General features: G+C 49.4%; 1 protein-coding gene across 4 annotated transcripts in view; it reads right to left on the reverse strand.

The window, feature by feature from the left end:
• Tenm2 (teneurin transmembrane protein 2) overlaps positions 1-20849 on the reverse strand; it is an 884372-nt gene that overhangs the window by 7240 nt on the left and 856283 nt on the right. For all 4 annotated transcript variants that reach the window (XM_076855696.2, XM_076855695.2, XM_076855694.2 and 1 more), the window contains 4 exons: positions 18789-18964; positions 16653-16888; positions 6261-6557; positions 3159-4773 (listed from right to left, as the gene is read on the reverse strand). In XM_076855696.2, the coding sequence (XP_076711811.1) occupies positions 3159-4773; positions 6261-6557; positions 16653-16888; positions 18789-18964 (2324 nt within the window). The remainder of the gene's footprint in view (positions 1-3158; positions 4774-6260; positions 6558-16652; positions 16889-18788; positions 18965-20849) is intronic.

The raw sequence follows: 20849 nt of genomic DNA on the forward strand, positions 1-20849 counted from the left end.
CCAGTCACAGCGGGGGCTGAATCCGCTTTGGGGAGCAGGTGGATGCTACCCCCAGCTCCCCAGAGCGTTATGTGCAGGCAGGGTCTTCACGCCTATCTGCACCATTTCCAAGTTCAGAGCTGCTTATGAATTGTGACCATTTTTCAGGATTCATCTGGGCTGGGCTGATTCTGTTTTTGTTCACTGCTGCAGGAGGTGAGTGCTTTACCACCATTTTTCAGATGAAGGAACAAAGGCTCAGAAAGGTCAAGACATTTGTTCAAGTCAAATAGCAAGTGACTGGTGAGGCCAGATTTGGTAACTGGAGATTTGCTGACATCAGGAAAAGTGGCCTGAGGACTGGGCAGAACTTGCGGCTGGACCTAGGTCCCATTGTGCCCAAGGTTGAGGAGTTTCCACGCTTGCTAAAATTGGAAAAATCCAGGACACTGCAGAGAGCCTCTCAATCTTCCTTTTATACCCTTTCCTCTAATCTCTCTTCATCCCATATGTACCTATTATCATGTCAAAGATAACTATGAAACAACTGTTAAGTTGAGGGAAAGGAATCCTTTCCTGCCCTCCTCCACTGGCTCATTATGGCCACCCTCATGTTCCAGAGCAGGGGTAGGGGGCCACAGGGGTCTTACTATGTTGATGAGGCTGGTCTTGAACTCACAATCCTCATGCCTCAGCCTCCCCTGTGTCTGGTAGGCTCTGTACTCTGTTGTTGCCCTTTGCACCAGCATTCTTGGGTGAATGCAGAACCTCCTCATGCCTCGGGGGCTGCCTCTTGCATTCAGAGAGATCTGTTTCCAAATAGCATTGATTCTTCTGGGTACCGGAGAGAGCATGTTCTGTTTGTTGCTTTCCTTATGACTACATCTTAATTACCTCTTCCGCTTAGACTGTGAGCAGCAAGTTCAGCCACTCTGCTAGTCTCCTAAGTGGCAAATTAAGACTAATTTAGCCAGGGTTTACAGATGAGCCAACATTTCAACAGCATAGAATGATTTGGTGTTCTTTGCTCCGATCCACTCTCCAAGGGTCATTTTGTCACCAACAGGTGGTAGCAGGTGTGTCCACACTGGTCTGCCCTCCCTTCTCCACCAGGTTCCTTTTCTCAGTTGCACTGCAGAGAGTAACCCCTCTGCACATGGTTTCTCTGACACCCTCCTTTATTTTAGACTCTTTCTAATGGTTTCTGGATTCAATTTGGTTGGACTTAGTTCAAATTGATTTGATTCCCACTTATTGAGTCTCCACGAAGCCCTGGAATGAGGCAAGCCATCTTGCCATTTAAAAAAGTCTGCTAATTTCCCTTTTCTTTTTCTAGGGAGGCAGGAAAGTGGCTGAGGTGGTCAGTGAAGCTGTGTCCTGTGAACAGTTTTGTCTCCTCCACCCTCTCTGGGTTTCTTCATTTGCCTCTGGTTGGTTGGTTCCTCAGGTGCCCAGCACCCACCATGGCTCTGGGAACACATGCTGTGGGGAAGGAAACTCTCCTTTGGCTAAAGCAGGCCGGGTCTGTCTCCCCATCCATCTATTTCCCTCTCTGGAACACTCTTCCTCTCCCTGCTCCAATTCATAAGGGTCTCTGCACAAATGCCACCTGCTCAGGCCTTTTGTAAGCACCCTAAGTAAATGAGGTGTTTTGCATCTCTCCTGTGCAACCCCTTACTTTATTTTATTCATCTCTACAGCACTTATTATTATTACTTGATACTTGGTGTGCTTCCTGAGAGGCACTTTGAAATTACAGTGAGTTGAGGGACAAAATCCTGGGGAAGAAAGAAGTCCTGGCGGAACATCATGGCAGGCTCTCCTGACAAGGCACTGGGAGAGGAGGGCCAGCAGAGCCAGCTTGGCCAAAGCTGCTGGGTCTAAAAGTTCCTGTGGCTTCTGTTGTATGGAGATGCTGAGTTCAACTGTGAGAGGCCTGAACCTGTCAGCAAAGCATCATGTGGCATGAGTTGATCCTTGAGTTGCTGACTTCCTTCATAGCAGGGGACACCAAGGGCAGCCCTGGGCTCCAGGTAGCCACAACTCCCTTTCCAGTGACCCTGGTTACCTGATGTTGATGCGTGGCCCATGTTCAGTAGCTGGGAGTTTCCTGGAATGTGGGGGCCTGGTCTTGGCATCGGCAGGTTAGATGGTCCTCGCCTGCTTGCTGAAGGTTGGCCCTTGGAAGTCTGAACTCTTGGGATCCATCATGTATCTTGATTTCTTTGCTTATTTCCCTGAGCACAGGGGCTTTGTGTGCCTTCCACCTCAGCTCTATACTTAGAACATGTAAGATGCTCCATAAGCTGGGATGGATGGATGGATGCATGCATGCATGCATGCATGCATGCACAGGGAACCTCATCTCTCACTTATCCTGGATCATCTGCCCTTCTATCCTGACTTTTGCTCAAAGTCTTCCTTCCTTCTCCACTGAACCAACCTGGGTCCCATTCCTTCTTTGGGCTCAGTATGAATGGACCTTAGTATGCTGTGTTGAATCTTCCAAATTGGAATTGATTTACACACACACACACACACACACACACACACATACACACACACACTTTCTCTCTTTCACAAAGTCTTTTGAGAGAAACGTGCTCATCTTGTTCACATGATATTTCCAGAATTTCAGGTGGCCCCACTCTACAAATGCTTTTTTGAATAAAAAAACCAAGCAGACACCTAGACAGTGGCCAAGCCCTAATACTGCCTTCATTATTGCTGATTATTTGTGTGTGTATATCTCACCAGGTCAGCCTCTGGAGGTCAGGGGGCGGGGTCCCAGGCATCTCAGTGCCTGTGCTAACTTACTGCTTTGCTTTGCTAGTGACAACAATGTTAATGACATAAGAGATGGCAATTCAGGAACACCCCCTGAGTGCCAGCACTAAATCACCCACCTAAGTTCATCTACTTCTCGGGATCACCCTATGGGATGATTTTATCAGCGTTCTTAACCAGAGACGGGAACTAGTTCAGAGAGGATGGACAACTAGCCCAGGTCACTGGGCTCATGAATGCAAGACAGAAAATTGCCAGCTGCACCTCCCAGGCTTGACAGCTCTGGGGGTTCCCACACCACCAAACCTAAGACTTCTCTCCAAGTTCCCAACAGTTCACAGGGGCAACCACACCATAGGGAGTGCTGCCCTTTGGAGAAGGCAGATCCTCACCTGTCACATAGTTCTTCAAATCCAGCTCATTGCTGAGAGGGTTGTTGCTCTTGAACATGTAGAGGTTGAAGGGCGCCGGCTCCTTGCCCACGTCTTTCCACATGGTGTAGTCTGGGGAGGTCCAGCGCCCTGCCAGCACATCGTAATCCCGCTGGGTGAAGTGGACCAGCTTGGTCAGGGGGTCGTAGAGGCCCCCGTGGAAGCCAATGACCATCTGGAAGTCTGGGTTGGAGTCATGGTAAATCTCCCCGTAGGCCGTGTACTGCAGCTGCTTGATCATGAGGCCATTGATGCTGAACACAGCCAGGGGAGTCCCCGTGTTGTCCGAGGCCACGTAGTACTCCTCCCCGCTGCTGCTCTCCATGGCGAAGAGGTGACCCTGCAGGTCGTAGTACAGCGAGGTGATCTCTGAGTTGGAGTGGTTGTAGACGTGGGTGATGCGTGTGGGGTTGTGCAGGTCCGAGTAAAAGTACTGCAGGTGGTGACCCAGGTTGGTCTTGTAGGACGCGCGCCGCCCCACGCCGTCGTAGCGGTACTGCACGCTCCAGCCGCTGGCCTTGTTGTAGGCTCGCGTCAGGAGGCCCTTGGAGTTGTACTCGAAGATGTCCGAACCCCGCTGGCACAGGTAGCCGTCGTCGTCGATTTTGTACTGCACGTCCCCCAGCCTGGTTATCCGGTCGCGCAGGTCGTAGCGCAGGGGCATGAGGCGCACGCTGTTGCCCGGGTTCAGCAGGTGGAGGTTCCCGTTGAGGTCGTAGCTGTAGCGCCAGGTGGGCCGGTCATTGACGGCCACGCTCTGCAGCTGCCCGTCCCCGTCGTAGTCATAGGTGTACTTGGTGGTGTTGGCGTAGGGCCCCAGTTTCAGCTCCCGCTTGATGACCCGGCCCATGCTGTCGTACTGCACGGTCATCCAGTACATGAGCGAGCGGAACATCTCGTATTGCACTTCCTTGATGCGCCCGTGGGTGTCGAAGTGCTTGCTCAGGGTCATCACGGCCGTGGTGATGATCTGGTTGATGTCATAATAGATGACTCCGAACTTGCCGAAGTGCTCCACCTTGCCAGAAATCTCATCGTAGCGGTACAGGTCCACGGGGAGGGGAGTCTCACTGATGACCGGCTTGATGCTCGCGATCCGGAAGCTGTTGTCGTGGTAGGTGTAGTCAAACCTGGCGTTGATCATGCCTTCCTCCGAGAACCTGTAGATCTGCTTGTCCACCAGGGGGCCAATCTTCCGGTACCTGATGGTGCAAGAGAACCCCCCGCTTTGGAGGTTGACCATCTTGAGGACACCGGTGGTCTCGTCGTACCCAAAGGTGACAGCAGTACTGTCGTAGACAATCTCCGATAACTTGGACAGTTTTCCATACCTGTAGAACACCTGGCGCCCCGTGCCCAGAAAGGATGTCTTTAGGATGCGGCCGTCATCGCTGTAGTCAAAGATGACCGAAGCGTTGCTTTCTGGGGGGTTGTAAATGTTGCGGATGTAACCAATGGAGGTATGGGTGGACATGCTGTGCCGGGCAACGCTGGGCATGGTGACAGCATGGAGACGGTCAGAGGAGTCATACTCAAATATGTACTGGCGCTGGCTCTGGAGCAGGAGGACCATGGACTGGAGGAAGGAAAGAGAAAGGGAACATGTGAGTTGGCTCTTCAGGACCAAGCACATGAATGACAGAATTGATTGCATTTCCCCAAATGTCAATTAAAAGCCACAAAAGATGGGAAGTTTAGAGTTTGCAGAGATTCATTCCAGGGGTGTACCAGTTCAGCATCAAGGTGGCTGTTTGGTTACAAACTTGCATTTGTAGCAAGTTCCCAGAGGATGCTGATACTGCTCAGGCATCCCGAGTATCAAGGGCTCGGAGGACTGAGGTGGGAGGCATAGAGATGGTCCCCAGGTTCAATCACAAAAGACCCCGAGATTATTTAGAACTGACTGTCACTGGCCCAGCTGGACACATGTGCTCAATTTTTGCCCCTCCTGATTATATCTAGGGGAAAGTACATCCTCCGACTAGAAGTCACTGTAGAGATGAAATAACCTTAGAGCAATCAGGAGATTACTGGTCAACTTTCCAGTACTTTATAGTGTAAGAGAACAGTGTTAGCTATGGACCAAGGGGACTTCAGCCCCTTTCTTGCAGAGATGTAACAGATCTGTCTGAAAGTGACTGATGTGATGAGTTAGTGAAAAAGAGAGGGATGGACCAGTGCTGAGGGGAGTCTACATGAGTGGCCCAGACTGAGCAAGCCCCTGTCTTAAGACTAGATGTCCCAGGCAGCCTTCAAAAGAGTTGGCATATGACCCAACTTTTTTTTTTCTTCTTCTTTTTTTTTCCTTCAGTACTATGGATTGAACAGCCTGTGCATGCTGGGCAAATGTGTCACTCCCCAACCCTTTTTATTTTATTTTGAATCAGGGTCTCTCTCAATTTCTGAGGCTGGTCTTGAACTTGTAATCCTCCTGCCTCAGCCTCCTAAGTAGTGGGGATTACACCACCATGACTGACTTTCAAAGGGAATTTCCTATTACTGCTGCTCCACCTTGACCTTTTCCAGCTAGAAGCCCTGATTTTGGCATTTCCAGACATGGACTTATGTAGCAAGAACCCACTGACTGTTACAGTCAACAGGCCACATGGGAGGGTGTTGTTCTGTGGGTTTGAATTTTAGGCAAAATGGCCTACCCTGATGGCTTAATTCAGGTTGAGGTCTTAACAAATCACTGCATTTTCGTAAGTATTTCATAAGTAATGATTAGCTGTGTGGCCAGTGGGATGATTCTGTTCACTTCAACATCATTTGCTTTTTTAGGGGGGATAAAATCTGACAATCTACCCTTCTGCTATTATGGAGTGCCTAGCACTTCTGTTCTTCTTTTAATGGTAATGGTGCTAAGTTATGAATAACATTTTCCTTTAGAATTTGTCTCCCTCCTAGTGGGGGGCAGGGGGAGGACAGCATGGGGAACCACCCCCCCGAAAGTCAAAGGAAAGAGGTCAAAATGTCTGGTGACAACAAGTGTGCGGGGCTAGCCTCGGAAGAGCAGCGGGGCCCATGGTCAGCCCCCCGGGGCGGGTCTGCGCGCCCACCCACCTTGTCCAGGTAGGAGTAGCTCCACACTTTCCCGTCGGCGAACAAGCGGGACACAATCCGGCCTTGCTTGTCGATGTCCGTCCTCTCACTCATGGCCCCGCGCTGAAGGCCAGCCAAGCGCCCGTTGAAGAAATAAGAGACGTTGACTGCTGCCAGCCCACTGCTGGGCAGCCAGAGGAAGGGACGGCCCACCTGGTCATAAATGATCCTCAGGGTGAACTTGCGGTGATCGTCATAGATCTTTTCTGTCCGAATGTTCCGGTCATAGTCGATGGACAAGAGATTCCTTCCATGGACCTGGGAAAACACAATGGGCCAGTTTGGAAGGGGCCACCCGGGGAAGGAGCCAGGCTTCTGCAGACCACACTGCTGGTGGGACCAGGGCTAGGCATGCAATGGAGGAAGAAGCAGCCTGGCTTTACTCAGAGCTCGGATCTCCAGCCTCCTTTAACCTCACGCACGCGCAGGACGGGCGATATCTGCACGCTGCGCAGGAATACAGCGGAGAGGCGGTTTATGAATGGAGACGGCTGAAATGGGCGTGGCTGTATGAGCACCTGGGACGGCTGGACTGGGCCCCTGTCAAGAGGGGGCCTCAGGTGGAAAGCGTGAGGGCAATCAGCACCCATCAGCCGTACCTCATGCCTGGACCTGAAGGTTCCACTGCCCTGCCTACCTGCCAGGGGGCAAGATGGTTCCTCTATCTGCACACTATCACCCTCTCTTGGCACATCCTGGGCTGGGAAGCTGGGACCTTTAAGATTTCTTATGTGAAAGTACCGAGTCGAACGGGGAGGAGGGGTTAGAAATCCCTGTTTTACAAAGAATCTGGGGGCTAGAAAGGTTCCTTCCTATGGAGACTCCTTTATTTTAAATATCTGGTGGAAAATCTTGCCACTGTCAAGGAGGCTGAAGCTCAGCGGGGGGGACCTCGGCAGGACTGGGGAATTCCAACAAAGGGAAGAACGGATTTACTCAGATTTGAAAGGAATGGGGACACATCCAGACATCATTTAATATTTATTTAGGAGTTGATCTGATCAGAGGAGAAGGGCTGTCCCAGAAGGCAGAATGGGGAGACTAGACTAGCGAAGGGCAAAGGAGAAGGGGCTCTGGAGACTTGGCGAGCCTTAAGTAGATGGCTAGAGGGGAACGCGATGCAGCGACTCTGCTCACTCTTACAACATAATTGACTGCAAATCCAGACATCCCTGGGGTGGCCGTGGAAAGCACAGTGAGGGAAGATGTAAATAGGCAGGAGGAAGGGACTGGAGATGTCTGCTTCCTCCTCACCTAACCCCCAAGGTTCAGCTGCACTTACTGATAATGGTGATGGTGGTGATAATAAAGATAACAACTTTATCGTATGTTGAGGAATGGTAGAGTTAGGCATTAGTTTAGGGACTGTGCATCCATTTGCTTGCGTTGATGCCCACAAAGACAACTTGACAAATGAGGAAACATTTACTCAAGGTCGCACAGCAGTGAGGGGGTAGGGTTGGCCTAGGACTTAGGCCTTCAGATTTCAACCGGTTAACCACTTAGACAGTTAAGCAGCCTTTCTGCTTCCTGAATTGCACTTCCATCGAGTGCCCAGAAACGATGAAGAGACGGTGAAGAATTTCCACAACCCTTGAGGGCTCCATATTGCAGCTGGTGGGGAGATGAGAAATAAATCTAACGCCACAGACATCTGTATTCTGAGGAGTGCTTTGTTCCTAGGTATAGAACTATCTTTTCAGATTCCTTTGAAGATGGGGTGTCTCAAGAGATGTAAGTGGTAGTTGCTGTTGGGTCTTTGGGGAGTATCATTAAAGGAAGCTGAGAAGGAGGTGACCTTTTGCTCTTCCCACATCCCTCCTGCTCCTAGGTGAAATGCAGATGTCATGGCTGGTGCCCCAGCATTCACCTTGTGAATATGAGCTGATTTTAAGCACGGAAACCTCTGGGATGGTGACTCTTACAGAGAAAAAAGTCTTGATTCCTATTGACCTTGGTGTCTTCACACAGCCACAAATCCCTTACTTTGAAGTTTCTTTTAGGTCATAAGAAAACCATCAGCCTAAATCTCATTTAAGTCCCTGGTATTTCTAATCTCTATTATTAGCAGTTGAAACTAAATGGATGCAGGTCCTTCATGCTTTGATAGGTGCTGTGCTGGATACTTTAAATAATGTTTCTTCTAATTTATGTGGCGACTGTGATTATATAGGAGCTCAGAGGGCTGGACAAGCAGAGACGAAGTCAAGTTTCCATGGACTCAACCAGAGACAATGACAGGCTATGTCAGACGACATCTAGGGAAGAGAATGTACCAAAGCATGGAGATCGGCATAAAGGTGGTGAGTTCTTGGAATCCTAAGGAAACTCAGCTAGTGGTGCATGCTGGTCATCCCAGAGACTTGGGAGGCTGAGATAGGAGGGTCTTAAGTTCGAGGCCAGCCTGGGCAATTTAACAAGGCCATGTCTCAAAAAAAATAAAAAATAAAAAAAAAAAAAAAAAAATAAATAAAGAGCTGGGATATAGCTCTGTGGTGGAGCTCCCTGAGCTCAATCCCTGGTACCAAAGTGAAGGGTAGGAAACCCAATGATTTAAGAGGAAGATTTACATTGACAAACTTGCAGCAGTTGGAAAGAATAAGTGAAAGTCTGAGGAGAAGATTTATTTTCAACAAATCCCAAAGTGAATGCTGTCAGAATCATTGGGGGATCTTTCTCCCAAATTAGAGTCGCCATCTTCAGAGCAAAACACAACCTGGGGGAAGACCCCTTCCTCTGGAAACAGAAGGTCGGTTATATGGGTTAATCCATCAGGCCAACTGCAAAACGTCCAGGATTCTTAAGTCCAGTGCTTCAGGATTCCAGCTCAGCCATCTCCCCTACACCCATGGCCAAAGGAATACTGTGTCAACAAGGAGGGAAGGATTTTCCACTCCTGGACATGCACCGACTATTTCCCATCCCCTGTCCGTCCACCCTCCCTCCTTTCCCGTATTCTTTTCCTTTTTTGCTTCTTCTTGCACGCCCTCTAGGGCCCAGTGCATTTATTACGCGTGGAACACTGCATGCCTGCGGCCCAGCAGGGCGCCCTTCTGTGGTATGAAGATGAGCAGCAGCAGCAGATGAGCATCTCCCGGGATTCCGCCCGCTGCTGCCAGCGCTGCCCTAAGGATTCTCCCAGCACTCCACCCCAGGCACGTGGGTGGCAGAGACAGGTTTGTACAATGAGCAGGGGAGCTGCGATCCCGGCCTAGAGCGCGCGCGGTCCTCACCCCCAGGCGGCAGCACCAGCAGGAGGCGGGCGTCGGACCGGGTCTCCCTGGAGCTGCAGTTCTAAAGCACCCGCCAAGCTCCGGGGGAGTACAGCTGCCCACCCACACCACGCGTGCTGAATCGACCCGCGCTCGGAAGAGGGGCTTGCGGCTTGTGGAGCTTCACTAGCTCCCTGGGTCATCCTGATGCAAATCCTGGTTAAAAGACACGCGGGGCATCCATCGTAAGGTGCTCTGTTCAGTTATCTGGGCGAACCACACGTACATCACACAGGTGACCACAACATCCATGTACAACCGTGTATATATGTGTACATTCCCTAATACGCAATCATGAGAGAGACCAGTGTGTAGATCGTGTGTGTGTATGTGCATGTATGTACGGGGCTTCTGTTACAGAAGAGTAAACACCGTGCACATACCCACACAGGTCGGCCAGGCACCCTCTGACTCCCACCCTTTGCTTTCCCTCTGTCACTGGAGCTGATGAGGCCTCTGGCCCCGGGATCGCTGTGCACCAACCACAGAGACCTTTGGCGCCAATTATTCGCTATTGGTGATCTAGGGTGGGTTTTCACTCCCGAATCCACCAAGAATTGTGTTTCCTGATACCATTGGCTGGAGTTTGCTTTTCAAATGTGCAATTTCTACGAGAATGTCCGATCTTTCTAAGAGTTTAATAAGCACTCAAAAAGCTGAGCTGGAGTTGCGGCCAGTCCTGTCATCTAGTCAGAACTGTTTTCTCAGGAGGTTGCATCTGGAAAGTGCAGGCGCCCAGCTGCTGGGAGGAAGTTGTGGGTGCCATGGGCACTTCCTGGGTGCCCCCCCCCCCCCAGGTTAGAGCGCTTGGGAGCTCTAATTTGGCCACACTGTTCTCTTATTCCGGATTAAATTACCCATCTAGCAATATTTAAATTAACCTTGAGGCTTCCTGGAGAACATAAAAGTTATTTTGAATTATTTTCACTGCCAGGATCAGCACAATTCCCTGCTCAGCCGGCTTGGTAGGAATTCAGCGATAGAGAAACCAATTTTTAAATTAATACAATTTTGTGTTTGTAAGGAAGCCATTATTTTTAATTATCGGGCATTTTCCTCAGCCTGGCTTCCCCAGTTAATAAAACTCAAGCTATTTAGCATGGTTTTTATTTTTGCAGAGGGCAGGCTTAGGGAAGTAGTTTCCCCTGTGGAATTTCCCCGCAGAATGTTTTGATCTCACCAAGCACACGCCTGTCACAAGGAGACTCGTAAAAAACCCAGAGAAAAGGAAATGCTGTCGTCAAAATGGCCCTGCTGGGCCTATAACGGGTGACTCTAACTTAGCTCTAGGGGTAACGTCAGGGGCTGGTGATTTGAGAAACGTGAAGGAGGAAATTACACTGGGCTGGATCCCCTCTAGGAAATGGAATTGCAGCACAGCAGGAGAGATTGCAGTCAGACATACAGAAGAACCTTTTGCCCATTGTGCTTTAAGAGTATCGAGGGAGGCTGGGAGATTCTCCCACTTTTACAAGGAGAAGCAAGCCGCAGCCTCCAAGATTTAGTTATTCACTCACCCAGGGGAAAAGCCATCTATGACATCTTCATTTCCTTGCTGGGTCAGTCCTCTGGGATTGAAAAGCAGCTTTCCCTAGCTCCCAAACAATAAGATTCAACACTACCCTGGAACCAGCGCTTGTGCAGACAAAACAACTTGCTATAAATTTAATATTAGCTTAAATAATGCATCATTAGAAGGGTAAGCCTCTGCAAACACATTAAATAATGTATTCCTCGAGCAAACATTACTTTTGGATGGCTTGCTGTCTTGGATGGTGGGAAGGGGGGAAGGTGGAAGGGTCTAGATCTGAGTCACAGTTTTGACTCTAATAAGCTTCGTCATTCCAAAGCCACCCCTTCTTCCTCGATGCCTCGGTTTCCTCGTCTGCAACAGCCTGAGAGCTCCTGGTGGGTAGGGGCTTTGTCTTGTGTTTCTTAGGGTGCCCACTGTTTTGGGGAGTGCTTGGTGCTCCATGAACATCCTTGCAAAGTTCTAACATGGAAAATGGAACAGGAACGCGACCAGGACCATCTGCGATCCAAAGAGCAGTTAGAATCCTCCCGGGAACCCTGGACCTGAACTTTCATGACATCAGCTTAAAGAGCCTGTTCCTTCTTTCAATATCTCCAAAGCACCCACTATGTGCTAATCATTGCAATGGGCCCTTAAGACAGAGCAAGGCAACCTGGCCCCAGCCCTCTTGGAACTTCCAGGTTGAAAAAGAGAGTTGGGCAAAAACATCCCTGCTCATTAGTGCAAGGATGAGCGTAGACCTAGGGAGGAGCTCTGGGGATGGAGGAGGGTGAGGACAGTTACTCAGAGGAAGCACTGTATCCATTGGAGCCTGAAGCATGCAAGAGCCTCCCAAGGGAGGGTTTCAGATGAATGATTGTGTTTATTCACCAGCGGGTAAATCTTCAGAGGAACGTGGAGTGTCTAAGATTCTTACTAGGACCCAGAGAGCCCTGTCTCCTTGATTTCACCCTCAGCTAATCTCCTCTAGCCACATTTAAATAAAATCAGGATCCAGGCAAAAATCTTCTTGGCCTCAGAGCCTTTGCATATGTCAGGCCCTAGCAACCAAGGCTTTTCTCCCCACTTATCTTCTCTCCTCCCAGCTCTTACCCTCAATTCATTTTCCCGGAGTGACCAGAACCTAAAACACATATTATGTATTTTTCGTACCCTCTATTTTTCTACACCATTTCTTTATGTTACTTGTATGCATCACTATTATCCATTCCCCTTGTTAAGACATAAACTCTATGAGGGTGTTTTTTTTTTTTTTCTTTTTTACTTTTCCACCACACCATCCAAAACAGCAAGTTGTCCTGAAGTTATGCTTGCTTGGGGAGCATATTGCTTAATATGTTTGCAGAGGCTTGCCCTTCTAATTGTGCTTTATCTAAGCTAACAGTAAAGTGCAAGTTGTTCTGTACGCACAAGCTCTTCTCACAGGGCAATGACATCTCGTCTGTTTAGTTATCAATAGGTGCTCAGTGAGAACATAGCAGGTGTGTGAAAAATAAAACATTAGTCAAGCGAAGAATGAATGCAGGTGACAGGAAGGATAAAGCTCAGCCTGTCTTGGTGACTCACATTGTGACATCCCTGCCTGAGAGTCCCCAGGAGAGCTGGGTCCATGAGCGTGTGTTCACAGCTCACGCACACACCTGCCCCCCTTGCTCCTATGTCAACGTGATTGGCCACGTAAGTAAAAGTAACACCTGCCAACATGTAATTGCAATGTCATATTAATTATATGGAAACCCAAACAAAATTACCAGCTCCCATTTCTTCTTGGAATACTAATAACACGAATCCCAGTGTCATGATGGAAGATGATCTTGGAAGCCATCTCTCTCGTGTTCTGCAACCTACACGTGCTGCCGTTTCTTGCTTTTGCAATTTCCAAGCAAATCATAATGGGGAAGAAAGATCGTAGAGGAAGGATCTAGGCTTCCTTTTCAGAGTGAATCAGACACAAAAATCCTCTTTAGGAAAGAGCGGAAGTTTAAAATCTTCATAGAAGGGGCCATTTTTGTTCCCTCTTCCAAAAGCCTGGGGGAAAACCTCGCGGGTGGGTGAGCGGGGAGCTGCTGGGCGGTATGGGATCCTCAGGCCACGAGTTTTCTGCTCAGCATGGGAGGTTGCAGGATGGGACTGCAGCACCCTCCTTCCCCAAGCCTGGCCTGTCTGGATGTGTGACTGAGGTGTCTATCACACGTGCCCTCACCTGGCCAGTCACAGGCTCCCACTCCCATGTCCATGACTGGCCCAGGGATGTGAGCTCCTGGTGCTGGGTCAGCTGTGGTTCTTCTATGGGTTTTCTTTTCTTTTCTTTCCTTTTCCTTTTCCTTTTCCCTTTCCCTTTCCCTTTTCCCTTTTCCCTTTTCCCTTCTTTTCTTTTCTAAACAGAAATCCCATGGGGAGACCAGGGGAAGGGTAGTCCTGGTCCATCCATCGGTCACCTACATTGCCCCAGGGTACAAGGAGGAACAGCTGATACTGTCTCCTGCTGAGGGATGTCTCTGAGTGGAGGACGGTGGTGTTGGCGTTGGGCGTGGTTCTATGATGATGGCTCTGCTGGAATTTTTGTTCTCTACTCGGCTCCAGGGATATGCAGAGCCTTGGACCCTCACACCCCTCTGCTGGCCAGACTCTCAGGAGCTTCCTGGTCCTTGGAAAGATCAGGCCATTTGGTTCAATCCGTGACACCCCACGTTGCCGTGTCACCCTGCGGAATCTCCCCATTTCCCTGCTGTCTGGGGAGCAGTCCTTGCGAACCCCACCGATGCCTGGTGCTGGTTAGGGTTCTGTTTTAAAGTTCATTCTGTTTCCTTCTGTTTCGGGAAGGGCGGTGGCCTTCACACCTCTGTGTGGGTTTCTGCTCCTGGCCTCGTTCCATCAGCAGCCCACTCGGCCACCTGGGCTGCCTGGTCCCCAGGAACGCAGGGAAGGGCCCTTCAAAGGTCAGCATGACCCAGCGACCCTGCTTGTTGCTGAATCCCGCTAACCGTCCAGGCTGAGGTGCTCAAGTCTTCCCTCTTCTTTGGATTGGAGCAATAGCTTCTTGCTGTCTCTCCCCCTGTCCCCTCCTCCAGGCCTCCACTCTCTAGGAAGCTGGGAGACAATTCTAATGCCACACCCCCCCCTGCACATCCCTCTGCTAACTAAGCCTCCCCCTGTTGTCCCCAGGAGAGGTGCCAGCCTGGCAGCTACTTGCCAGGCTGTAAACTCCCGGTGGCAAGGACCCGGCTTTCCTTATCTGTCTAGTCTCCTCATTCCATGGTGCTGGACACAGTTGGCACTTAACAAACAACTTTTGAAAAATGTCATGTCTGCATTTGATGGTGGAGCAGGAGTGAAAAGAACCATCAAGACTGGAGGAAGGGAGAGAAGAGCCCACGCTGGCCTTGACCGAGACAGCCGCTTGCCTTATGGGGCTGACAGATACCTGCAGACTCCCTGTCAGGAGCTCATGAAGCATCAGAGGAAAAGGCCACTCCCAAGCGCCCTGAGTCTACGGCACACGTCACACTTCCCTCAGACCATCTTCCAACTGCTCCCCTGCAATTTCCAGGAGTTGCTTTTATTTCATTCACTAAACAGTTTATGAACTGAATTAAAATAAATGAGATGCAAATAAATTCCAGGCTTTCTCCCTCATTTTCAAATTACATTTCCAGTCCACTCAACCTGTTATAATCTCATAGTGATTTTCATTTAAGAGAGCTAAATGGATATGTGATTATTGTTACAGGAACTAACACCAGACAATTAAATGTTGAGGTGTTGATAGATAAAGCTGTGTTTTGATTTGCATAAACACGATGCCAGCGACTCTAACCCTGGCAGAAATTCAGTTATAAGGCTTGCGTGTCTAACTTCTGCTAATTACCACAAGTACCATTATTAAGATTTTTTTTTTTTAATATTTAGAGTTGGGATTATAGCCATTTTATTTGAGGGCCACATTTATCTTTATTTTGAAAACTTAGTCAGAATGCATAACTGATTTATCAGAGAAAAGGCACGATGACTACTTATAATCAACTTCTATAGTGCAGCATATCAAAAATCAATTACACAGCCCTGAAATCCAGTCATTAAGGATTTAGCTACTAATCGCATTCCATTTTTGTCTTTAGGAAGATACTGCGGCTTGCAACTTTGCAGATACCAGCAGAGGAAGAAAAACATGGGAGACTGCTGATAACCTAATGTGGAGAATTAAACTCCAGTCAGACAAAGGCAGAATATTAATTCGGAGTGGCCTGGCTCTGCAGGCAGGTCACCTGGGCTGGCTTGGATTTCAATCCAGTAACACAAAAAAGTTACACCCAAGTCTTGCCCTCGCTGAGTCTTTCATGGGATTCTAAAGCCAGTGCTAAACTACAACTTGTTCTATGGTTCATTGTCTGTTTTTCGCTTGCCTTGATCTGTGATTATTTTAGTTTGCTTATTAACTGTCCTCTCTTCCACCTCTTCCCAGCCCTAAAGGAGAGTTGTAGGAGGGTAGGAGCTTTGCTTTATGTTTCATGTATCTTCAGGGCACAGCACAGTGCTTAGATCATAGTAGGTGCTTAGTAAACACGTGTTGCATTTGATGAAGACTGGGATCACAGGGTCCTTCCCCCAATCCTGGGTAAAGTGTTAGCATAATGGTAGGAGTAGCTTCCTCTGGTTGACAGATGACTGACCAGAGCAGGGTCCGCTAGTGCTGAGATAATCTGTCTGATGGTGAATCTGAGGAGGAAGCTGTGGGGTACAGTGGCTGAGAGTCCTGGCAAGTGAGCCAGACAGAAGGACAGAACTGGGGCCAAGTCCAGGCTTGACCATTTCCTACCCATCGCATCCTTGGTTTAGCTTCCCTGAACTTGTGTATTCCTCTGGGAAACAGAGGCAATCATGACTACCTTATGAGGCGGGCGGTTGAAAAGGTTAAAATCAGATACGACAAGTGAAGCATTTAACTTAGAGCCTGCATCATGGAAGTCCTCCGTACATGCTACGCATTAGTTTTTTAAAAGCTGTAACTTGGGGCTAGTTGCCTGGTGTGGGGATGCCAGGGTTGGTTGCAACTTCCTGCTTCGGCCCTGTCATTTGCTCCCCTTGGAATGTTGTCCCTGACCCCCTCGTGCAGGGTGATGTCTCATCCCTTGGGATCCCATCAGACTCTTGGGTGACCCTGTCTTTCGGTAGCCTGTGGTCCTCTTGTGTCTGTGCGTTCTACCACTGGCAGCTCCTTCAAGGGCAAACTTTCCAAGTCATTCTCCCAGGATTTAGCAAATGCCCAGCACACAGTAGGCATCGCTTCCTTTGACCATCTGGCCAGACAGTGCAAACTTGGGGAAGAGATGTCAAGTGGGAAAGGCAGACCCCAGATCTCTCCAGCTAGAGTACAATGTGAATCCCACAGCAGGGAAGGGCTGCCCTCGTCCACCCTAGGAAATGGCCTAAAGATCTGGGGCTTCTACCGTCAGAGGGAGGAACTTGCCTTTTCCAGGGAAGAGAGGAGAAAGGCAGGCGTAGAAGCTGGGTAACCCTCAGCTCTGGGTGGAAGGTGCAACCACTTACCCGGAGCTTCCGGCCAAAGATGGTGACTTTGCCTTTAATCTGTTCCTTTCGCAGGCGCCACTCAATGGAATTGAGGCCGTTTTCCATGGGCAGGGAGATGTTGCAGCGCCCAATGGTGGGGGTGATGGTGCCTGCTAGGACGTGGGGCTCGCTGTGGAAGCTGACGCCCATGCCGTTGGCGTACATCACCCTCAGGGTGCCATTGTTACAGAGCTGGTAGCTGTTCCGCACTTGATCTGGAAAAACGCAAGTGGGGATGGGCACAGGGAAATAAATTATCCACTCTATCAGTCAGAAGAGAATAGACCCTATTTTTGCAGGTTTCCATGGTACTTTACAGCTGTCAGTCTAGGGCTGCCTTCAATTAGCGCACACACAATGCGAAGGTGAGTGGCAGAGATGGTGCATGGGAAGAAAAACATTATTAATATGTGGCTCTCCAGAAATAATTATGCCGTGATATTTTTCTTTTACTCACTGAAGACTATTAATAGTACATTTAAACATTTAAAGATGTCTATTGCCTACACAATTTGTGTCAATCAAATCCCTGAACTTTAACATATATATTTTAGCTTATATAAAAAAATAGAGGAAGGGAAAGTGACTTCAACTCTCCCCACGCCTTTTCTTTGCCTCCATCTAACCCAGGGCGGATGGTGTCAGCCACAGGTCAGATCCAATGCAAGCACAGCCAGGGCTCTTCAACAAAACCGAGAGAAAAAGCCACCTTCCTTCTTGAGCGACTGCTCTTGACCTGTCACATGCCACCTCCACCTCCACCTGCACTCAGGAGGCTCCAAGGGCACGAGGGAGACGGAGCCAGGCGGTGCCGACCCTGCGTGTTTATTTTCCCGAATGGAATCCACACGAGTCAATCAGACTTCTGACCTTTTCCTTTATCGAAAAGTTACAGGAAGGAAACGCGAGTCAGAGACTCCTTGAACAGATACACGGCTTCCTGATTGTCTGGGCAAAGGAGCCGGGCTGGGCTGGCCTCCGAGACGCCAGCTTTTGGGGCAGTGGGCAAGGGTGCACCTGTCACTCGGCAACTGCAGCCATCATACAGAAGGACAGAATCTACATCATTAATCATTTGGCAGAGCAGAAACAGAGTCATTGAAACAGGCTCTGTCGCGGGATAATAGTCCAGAAATGTCACCATTTATCTACCAAGAGGACACTTTTATCCTCTGACAACTGGCTGGCCCACTGACATTATATCTTAATTAAAGGAAAAATTAATCTGCACAATTCCTTTTCTTGCCAGCCCCTGTGCTTGTCCTGGACCGCGTGGGCATGTCTAACAGCAACAATAACCATGGGGTGGCCAGGGACCTTTGAGATCCTGGTTCTGGCAAGAGATTGCTACAGACCTCTGACCCCAGGGCAACCAACTCAACAAAGATGATGTACTAAAGAGAGAATCAGACTGGAACAGCAAAAAAACAGCACGCAGTAGTAGGCCCCGGAGAATAAACAGTCCTGAGAAGATGACAACGGCTACAGAGGGGTAAGAATGAGAAGAGGCCGGGCAAGGGGTGCACACCTGTAATCCCAGAGACTTGGGAGGCTGAGGCAGGAGGATTGCAAGCTCGAGGCCAACCTCAGCAACTTAGTGAGAACCTGTCTCAAAATAAAAAAATAAAAAGTGCTGGAAGCTGGGCAAGGTGGTGCAGGCCTGTAATCAGCAGCAGCTCAGGAGGCTGAGGCAGGAGGATCACGAGTTCAAAGCCAGCCTCAGGAAAAGTGAGGCACTAAGCAACTCAATGAGACCCTGTCTCTAAATAAAATGCAAAATAGGGCTGGGGATGTGGCTCAGTGGTAGAGTGGCCCTGAGTTAAATCCCGAGTACCAAAAAAAAAAAAAAAAAAAAAAAAAGAAAAGAAAAAAAAAAGAGGACATTTTTAGTAAGTTGATATTTGGTTGTGTATGGATGACATTTTTTCTCCCCGGAATTTTTCTTTTAAACAAGACCTATCTCTGCTAGAGTGGGTTTGCTGTGGATGTTTGCATAAGACAGAAGCTGAGGGGCGCTGGAGGTGTGTGCAAGTCCCTGGCGGGGGGGGGGGGGGGGGGGGGGGGCTCTCCCCCGAGGGCGTGGCAGGCTGGGGCAGAGGGGTGGGCGGGGCGTACCCTGTACCACCGTGTAGGAGGCCTCCACCGAGGAGAGGTTGGTAATCACAGTGACGTCGTCATCACGGTTGGAGTTCTCGATGTCGATGGTGATGGATTTCTCCATTTCGCGGTGCAGACTGGTCACCACCCCGGTGGGGCGTGTCACGTTGGTCAGACGGCCCTCGTGGTCATAGCTAGAAGAGAAGAACACTGGTTGGAAGGGCAGTCAGTGGAACCAAAGATTCTCCCAGTGTTCAGAACCATACAAGGGACAGATGATGGGGCCAGAGAAAGAGCGCAGGAGTGGGGTGGCCCGTGCATCGAGCATCCCACGGAGGCTCCGGGTTACAACCCAAACCTCCACCTGCCCTGAGCAAGCCCTGCGTTCTTCCAGCCACTGACCTAACTGGCCCCAGCTCAGGGAGAGCCCTCCGCCTGGTCTCAGGCAGGAGGAACTTAACAGTGCTCCCGCATGTTAGTGCCAACAGTGTCTCCTAAACGTCGCTGGCTCTTTAATTTATGTGTTCCACAAAGCCACCAAATTAATCTTTCCAAAATATCAGTCTCATCCTGTCACTTCTCTGCCGAGCAAGCCACACTCTTTTCCCACGGTTGCTCCATCAAATCCAGATCTGGCATTTGAGACCCTCCAAGCCCCGAGTCCTCCACAGGGATGCCAGCTTGTCCCACTTGTCACCTCAAAGACCTCCCTGAAGGCAGCCTGGGCCAAATGTCACCTCCATGTCTTGGTGGGCCTTCATCCACCTCAGGAAAGGGAACCAGACTTTCCCCAGGATCTGCCTGCGAGGCCCTGGGGCTGAGGAGGGCTGGGGGTAGGGCAGGACCATGAAATCCTCATGTTTGGAAGGCAAAAGAGAAGAACCAGCTGCTGGACCCCTGGTGCGCCTCCCTCTGGATTGGGACAAAATGGGCAGGTTCTGAGTGATGGATACCGGAGCTCCTATGGCACACAGGGGTGGGAGTGCCTCATAAGAGGCTCCCTGTGGGGAAGATGTGACCCAGTTGAGTTGACCACTGAGCGCTCAGGACACCGGAGAGTGCTTGGGAACTGTTTCTGGACTCCAGGAATGCAGACCTGGCTGAGACTTGCAGTGGTCTGAGAAATTTTGCTTTTTCTTGGGAGACCTGGAAAGTCAAACTCTGAGGATGTTTGAAGCTGAGAGTAGGACCACACTGAGCTAGCTGGATGGCCAGCTGGGTGAAGTGGTGAAGGTGACAGCAGGGACTCTGAATGGGAAGCCCAGGGAGCTTGGGAGCCCAGCCTCTCATCTCTAACCCCATCACTTATCCAGGGCAGATGACAGGTGCTCTGGAAAGGCCTGGTGCTGTAACCAGGAATGGGGACTCAGGCCTTCTCATTGAAGGGGCTTCCTGGTGCTGTCTTACCTGCTATAGAAACCAACTCTCACACAGGGGTACAGAGATGCTACTTTGGGGCTGGGGCTGTAGCTCAGTGGTAGAGCACTTGTGTAGCATGTACAAGCCCTGGGTCCAGTCCCCCAGTACCTCCCCCCTGCCAAAAAAAGAGATTCTATGTACAGTAGTGACATTTTAGAACAACATGAACCTAGGAAGTCACCAACATTGGTGACATGGATTTCTATTTATTGGCATGGACAAAAATAATGTTTTTTTCTTTTTGTAGTAGTGCATTTTAATTATATATAGTCGTGGGATTGTTGTTATTTATTTGTATGTGCACATAATAGTACGAAATAATTTGGCCGGTTATAGAGGTCTATATTGTTGGGTAGAAAGAGCAGGGTACAAAGGGTCATCCCTTGAAAATATGTAAGTATCTATTATAGAAGAAATTCTCCTGAAAATATGGATATCTAAACATTTTTTTTAGAGAGAGAGAGAGAGAGAGAGAGAGAGAGAGAGAGAGAATTTTAATATTTTTTTTTAAAATTTTCGGTGGACACAACATCTTTGTTTGTATGTGGTGCTGAGGATCGAACCCGGGCCACACGCATGCCAGGCGAGGGTGCTACCGCTTGAGCCACATCCCCAGCCCCTGGATGTCTAAACATTAACGGCGATTTTTCGTGTGGGATT

Source organism: Callospermophilus lateralis, chromosome 5 (genome assembly GCF_048772815.1).
Source record: "Callospermophilus lateralis isolate mCalLat2 chromosome 5, mCalLat2.hap1, whole genome shotgun sequence".
Classification (NCBI taxonomy): Eukaryota; Metazoa; Chordata; class Mammalia; order Rodentia; family Sciuridae; genus Callospermophilus; species Callospermophilus lateralis.